Source organism: Nanorana parkeri, unplaced genomic scaffold (assembly GCF_000935625.1).
Source record: "Nanorana parkeri isolate BGI_ZX_2015 unplaced genomic scaffold, ASM93562v1 scaffold164, whole genome shotgun sequence".
Lineage (NCBI taxonomy): Eukaryota > Metazoa > Chordata > Amphibia > Anura > Dicroglossidae > Nanorana > Nanorana parkeri.
The window spans coordinates 495,418-502,727 of NW_017306432.1; the positions used below are offsets into that span (position 1 = coordinate 495,418).

Sequence of the window (7,310 nt, forward strand, 5' to 3'; positions counted from 1 at the left end):
AGAGGGGGGGGGGGTGGGGGGGGGGGGGGGGGGGGGTGATGGCCGAGTGGACGGACTGACAGCCCTGCACAGAGCCAGGGACTTGTAAGGTAATGACACTGATAGTGTGTGCAGCCATTTCCTACACGTCCTCCCTTTATATTATAAGCAGAAACAGAGACACCGGCACACCAAATTGGCAAGCAAACGTCTATTTATTGACGTGCAGCACAGCAAAAAATAGCAACGAACGTTTCGGTGTCACAAAGGATCCCCTTCATCAGGCAAAGCATACCAATGATGAAGGGGATCAATAAATAGACGTCGCTCTAATACAATAAAATAGCAGATTATTGTAATAAAGAAAACCAGTGAGTGCTCCTTGCATCCCCGTATTTATGGCCGTATGACATATTACAGTTTTTGAAAGACTGAAATCTTTTATGTGAAAGAACTTAGCATTTGTATGGCGTTCTTATGACTCAGGAAACATACATTTGAACATTTTCTTTAGAGCAGGACTGTACCAGGAGAACAATCTCAGCTTCCATTGAGCATCAATCATTACTTTTTTCTCCTGCTTTGCTGTGAGTCATCGTAGTTCAATGGGCATAAACATGGCATTTGCACTAGTGCCGGGCTGCTTTTCCATTGGAAAGAAAGATAAAGGTGTGAACTGGTCATCTCTTTTCTGCAGTCCCTCTATAGAAAAGCATCTTTTAATCTTTTACACAGAGCAGATTTCTTGCTTATGTTATATCTCTCTCTTGAAGAATAAGTGCACTTTGAAACAAAGTTATCATATCCTATTTGCCGCCCACCCCAGACCTAAACGTTCTCCCTTCCCCCCTAAATCCGTACTTCTCAAGATCCGACGGGCACAGTTCCTCTATTGTTTACATTCCAGTGTAATGCTGCTTCTGCTGGCCACACCTGCACATTAGAGCCCCGTAGACTTCTATGGGCTCATCTCCTGCCTGGGAGATGGACACTACCAGCAGAGGGATGCTTGCAGTGCTGGATGTCAACAAACAGCAGAGCAGTGGCCCTCAAATCTCAGTAAGTATAGATTTGTGGAGGGCAGGGGGGAGAACTTCGTTCAGGGGAGGGGAGGCAAAAGGAAGTTGCGAGGAAATGGTCAGAGACTGCAGACTTGCTAGAGGAAATGGTCAGAGAGTGCAGTCATACTAGAGGAAATGGTCAGACAGCAGGCATACTGGAGGAAATGGTCAGACAGCAGGCATACTGGAGGAAATGGTCAGACAGCAGGCATACTGGAGGAAATGGTCAGACAGCTGGCATACTGGAGGAAATGGTCAGACAGCTGGCATACTGGAGGAAATGGCCAGAGACTGCAGACATACTAGAGGAAGTGGTCAGAGACTGCAGACTTTAGAAGAAATGGTCAGAGACTGCAGACATCAGAGAAAATGGTCAGAGACTGCAGACATAGTAGAAGAAATGGTCAGAGACTGCAGACATAGTAGAAGAAATGGTCAGAGATTGCAGACATTAGAGGAAATGGTCAGAGACTGCAGACATTAGAGCAAATAGTCAGAGACTGCAGAAACACTAGAGGAGATGGTCAGAGACTGCAGACGTACTAGAGGAAATGGTCAGATACTGCAGACGTACTAGAGGAAATGGTCAGAGACTGCAGACGTACTAGAGGAAATGGTCAGAGACTGCAGACGTACTAGAGGAAATAGTCAGAGACTATAAACATACTAGAGGAAATGGTCAGAGACTGCACACATATGGAGGATATGGTCAGAGACAGCAGACATACTAGAGGAAATGGTCAGAGACTATAAACATACTATAGGAAATGATCAGAGACAGCAGACATATTGGAGGAAATGGTCTAGTAGTATCAGGCGACTGCAGACATGCTACTGGTCTTGTTGGAGACTGAATACCTGCTGTAGGAGACAGTAAGAGACTGGACTGCCCTTCGCAAATCAGTGCTCCCATTCCCACTACTGGGGACTCAAGGGCCGCAGGTTGGGCAACAGGGCCCTATATATATCAATGGATTTCAGGTGTAAAAATGATTCTTTTGCTTTAAGTACTTTTTGGAAATGATTATTTATGTTATGTACCATGCATATTATATTGCATATGTTTTGCTTTGCGTGACATTGATGTCGGCACTGGCTAGATTGTAGCAAGAAAATCTCTACTATATGTTTTTTTCTCTTGAGCATTTAAAATGTAACTTTGCATTTCCATGTCCTTATGTTTCCTCATTTTAATTACAGGGTCAGCATCAAACAATCTTGTGCATTTTGCAGTGTGTGAGTAACCTTCGACCAATCCCTGCAGACATAGAAGACGCTATACTGGAAAGAACGATTGCAGCGTTTACAGTGGTAAGATTTAAATATGTAAAATATTGGGGGTGGGGGGGGGAGTACATGGAATATACCAAATCACAAACATTATAAAGCTCTTTGTTGCAGCAGCACAATTCCTCTCAATATGTGCAATTCACAGGTCATATAAATTGTCACTAGAGGACTGCTGCTGACTGCACATACCTTACTATATGTTCTTGTAGAGTAGAGCCTCAGCACAGAGGGTATTGACGTCTCATTCATATCCCAAATAAAAAGAGGATTACTCCCTATTGCAGGATAGTGGGCTGCACCATGCAAACCATGCCCTTACATCCCAATGGCCAACTGCACTTCCAGAATAATATAATGGAAAGATTTGCATGAATGAGTAATAATCCTCTTTTGGGATATGTGATGGACATATGAATACCTTCTGTTCTAAAGACTGCAGACATAGTAGAAGAAATGGTCAGAGATTGCAGACATTAGAGGAAATGGTCAGAGACTGCAGACATTAGAGCAAATAGTCAGAGACTGCAGAAACACTAGAGGAGATGGTCAGAGACTGCAGACGTACTAGAGGAAATGGTCAGATACTGCAGACGTACTAGAGGAAATGGTCAGAGACTGCAGACGTACTAGAGGAAATGGTCAGAGACTGCAGACGTACTAGAGGAAATAGTCAGAGACTATAAACATACTAGAGGAAATGGTCAGAGACTGCACACATATGGAGGATATGGTCAGAGACAGCAGACATACTAGAGGAAATGGTCAGAGACTATAAACATACTATAGGAAATGATCAGAGACAGCAGACATATTGGAGGAAATGGTCTAGTAGTATCAGGCGACTGCAGACATGCTACTGGTCTTGTTGGAGACTGAATACCTGCTGTAGGAGACAGTAAGAGACTGGACTGCCCTTCGCAAATCAGTGCTCCCATTCCCACTACTGGGGACTCAAGGGCCGCAGGTTGGGCAACAGGGCCCTATATATATCAATGGATTTCAGGTGTAAAAATGATTCTTTTGCTTTAAGTACTTTTTGGAAATGATTATTTATGTTATGTACCATGCATATTATATTGCATATGTTTTGCTTTGCGTGACATTGATGTCGGCACTGGCTAGATTGTAGCAAGAAAATCTCTACTATATGTTTTTTTCTCTTGAGCATTTAAAATGTAACTTTGCATTTCCATGTCCTTATGTTTCCTCATTTTAATTACAGGGTCAGCATCAAACAATCTTGTGCATTTTGCAGTGTGTGAGTAACCTTCGACCAATCCCTGCAGACATAGAAGACGCTATACTGGAAAGAACGATTGCAGCGTTTACAGTGGTAAGATTTAAATATGTAAAATATTGGGGGTGGGGGGGGGAGTACATGGAATATACCAAATCACAAACATTATAAAGCTCTTTGTTGCAGCAGCACAATTCCTCTCAATATGTGCAATTCACAGGTCATATAAATTGTCACTAGAGGACTGCTGCTGACTGCACATACCTTACTATATGTTCTTGTAGAGTAGAGCCTCAGCACAGAGGGTATTGACGTCTCATTCATATCCCAAATAAAAAGAGGATTACTCCCTATTGCAGGATAGTGGGCTGCACCATGCAAACCATGCCCTTACATCCCAATGGCCAACTGCACTTCCAGAATAATATAATGGAAAGATTTGCATGAATGAGTAATAATCCTCTTTTGGGATATGTGATGGACATATGAATACCTTCTGTTCTAAGAGTCCTCTGCTGTGCTATGCACTGGTTCAGTTGGAGGGCTTTTGGTTCCTCTAGGGCCCATTAACACCAATTGTGGTGCGTTCCAGAGTGGTAGCTGCTGGAACGCACAGCAATCGCTCACTAAACTTCCCCCTTCGTTCTGGGGCGGGAGGGGGTGTGGCGGTGCACTGAAGTCAATGACACCACAGCTACTCCCCCTGCCCACAGGGCGATAGGACGCGTGGCAAAACATTGACTGCGTTCCGTTCCACTGCAAACGCAAAAGAGTGCTGCATGCTCTATTTTTTTTGCGTTAGCAGTGGTCTGGAACGCAGGCAATGTTTTGCCACGCGTCTGATCGCACTGCGGGCAGGGGTGTGTGGCTGTGGTGCCATAGATTCAATTCAACGGAACGCCCCCTCCCGCCCCAGAACGCAGGGGGAAGTTTAGTGAGCGATTGCTGTGCGTTCCAGCAGCTACCACTCTGGAACGCACCACAATTGGTGTGAATGGGCCCTAGAGGAACCAAAAGCCCTCCAACTGAACCAGTGCATAGCACAGCAGAGGACTCTTAGAACAGAAGGTATTCATATGTCCATCACATATCCCAAAAGAGGATTATTACTCATTCATGCAAATCTTTCCATTATATTATTCTGGAAGTGCAGTTGGCCGCCCCAGAACGCAGGGGGAAGTTTAGTGAGCGATTGCTGTGCGTTCCAGCATCTACCGCTCTAAAAACGCACCTCAATTGGTGTAAACAAGCCCTTAGTCCTTACAATAACCTTCATGGTTATACTTTATACTGTATAATGCAGCATTAATTCTAATGCAAACCTACAAAACTATAAAATACATTGCTATGGGATACTGCACCTCAATTTCAGAGAAGACCCAAGTCAGGTAGTGACCTGGCAACACAATTGTTGCTGAAACCATTTATTATGTTGTAACAAAAGAACCGCTGTGCTTCATTTTGTGATTTGCTGCTATTGGCTGCCCCCTGCTGGTCAACTTTATAATACTGGTGTCATTTAACCATAATGCAAGATAACAAATGATATTTTCATATAGGAGGTGCCGCTGTGTTATCTAAATTCACTTCCAGAAGTGCGTGAATCTAAAACCCCACTAATCTACCATTGTTTTGGAAATACAACGACCTCATGAACCTTACAAGAACCTTATGAAACTAATGTTTTAATAAATACTATTTCCCAGTTTACATGAGTAGCTAGAAGTGTGTCCAGTGCTGTAATGTCAGTGTTAAAATCAATAATATGTGCACTAGGAAGGTGTTGCATGTTTTGTGTTAAACAGCCCAGGGATCATTTTTTTATACATTGGCACCTATTTATTTTCTTCACTTTTTATGTGTGTGCCTTTTTTCACTCCACAAGGATAAAGGGTGTGGGTCTTCGGGCCTACTCTGAAGTTTAGGGGAAGGATGTGTGGTCATCAGGTTCCTTCCTCCCCTGAAACAGGGTCTCTCTTCAGGGGAGCCCCCAACCTAGTACTCGGTGGTCGGCTTCCGCTGATCATGATGAATGGGTCCACCTGGTCTCGGCCAGGTGGACACAAGTGCCTTGCCCCTGTCAGTAGCCATGCACCCCAGGGGGTCAGGGAAGGGCCCTTTCTCTTTGGGAGATGTGCCATTTGACACACCTGCACTTTCTTGTTGTGTGGAGGTTGCACGGTCAGCAGGGGAGAAGGGTGATATATTGGTAAACATGTCATACTGCTGAGTTGGCAAACTGCAAGCAGGTCCTAGAGGTGGCCATAAATAAATTCATGTGAAAAAGTAAGTACACCCCATGGAAATGATTGACTTCAAAATATTGAAACAGTGACTACAGATATACAAGGAAAAGTTTACTTTTCAATATTTTTTTTTCTACAAAATATCAATAGAAGTAATGGTGTTCTGTAAAAAAAAAAAAAAAAGTACACCCTTGGCCTCAGAAGTTGATTGTGAAATGATTTCTTGTAGGTGTTTTACATAACTGCCCAGCAGTTTCTAACAGCATCTTTGTCTGCAAGCTGCCCAGGCTCTGAAGCAGCAAAGCAATCCCACATAACATCATGTTTCATGTTTGGAATGAGGTTCTTCTCCTAAAATGCTGACTTTGGTTTGTGCCAAACACATCTACTGATGCTGTGGGCAAACAGTTTTATCTGCCGTTCATCAGTCCACAGCACATTGTTCCTGAAGACCTGGGAGTCTATTCACGAAGCAGCCGAAGGATCTAGCCGTAGCTTAGGCCGATCCTTCGGCAAGCTTCGGCCCCAGGACCCCTTTGGTTCAGTAGTACGGGCTATTCACAGTACGGTCTATTTGCAATAGCCAATAGCAAACTAGCTATTGTACCCGCCCTCTGCTGCAGTTCTCCATCAGGTCCACACTAGTGATTGACAGCAGCAGAGGGTGGGTACAATAGCTAGTTTGCTATTGGCTATTGTAAATTGAATTAGCCAATAGGAAGCTAGCAATGCATTCCTATGGCGAAATGTGTTTTTTTTTTCTGATGGCAGCAGAACCACCTGCCAATAGAAAACAGTTGGGCGGAGCTAGCTGTCACTGCTAGCTCCGCACAATCGTTTTCAGCGGCATTCGGCTATTCACTCACTATTGTTCGGCATCTATAAGAATAGACCGAACAGCAGCGAGTAGCCTGCCGGAGGACTGCAAAACACCTGATTGCCTTCAAGAGCTTTGCCTCCCTTTCGCAGTTAGAGCTTTATCGCAAACTTCAGCTCCCCTGCCCCATGTGTACCGATGATCCCCATGTATTCCTTCCTACTGGATTTCAGTACAGACTGTGCAAAACGTAGGGTTCTATTTACCAGAATACCCCTGTAGGCAGGTGTCTAGGACAGCAGGGAAAGAGGTTGCATCACCAAAGTGTAACATTGATGTTTCTTTATCACTTTCTTTTCTGACCTCCACGCAGCTGTAAACATTCACTTTACAATGCTCGCCCCTCTCTCTGTGCTGTAGGGTTAAATGCTCTTTTTGTGTAGTAGGAACGGAATAAGCACCTTGCTCCTCAGCCCCCCACTTGCTCTCAGTATGTTGGTGGGCCCTCAACGTTCTCACATACGATGTAGTACTGCTGGTCCTCCATTTTACATGATAACGTCAAGTAGTGAAGAGGAGCGGTTTCTCGTGGGACAATGGGGGAAAGCCTGTAGGAGCAAGCTGTAAGATAAGTAACGCTTATTATTCCTTTTCTTTTAGACAAAATAAGTATTTAACCC

General features: G+C 44.2%; 1 protein-coding gene across 1 annotated transcript in view; it reads left to right on the forward strand.

Moving 5' to 3' along the window:
- PTPDC1 (protein tyrosine phosphatase domain containing 1) overlaps positions 1-7,310 on the forward strand; it is a 47,504-nt gene that overhangs the window by 33,144 nt on the left and 7,050 nt on the right. The window contains exon 8 of the mRNA XM_018554548.1: positions 2,241-2,351. Within this exon, the coding sequence (XP_018410050.1) occupies positions 2,241-2,351 (111 nt within the window). The remainder of the gene's footprint in view (positions 1-2,240; positions 2,352-7,310) is intronic.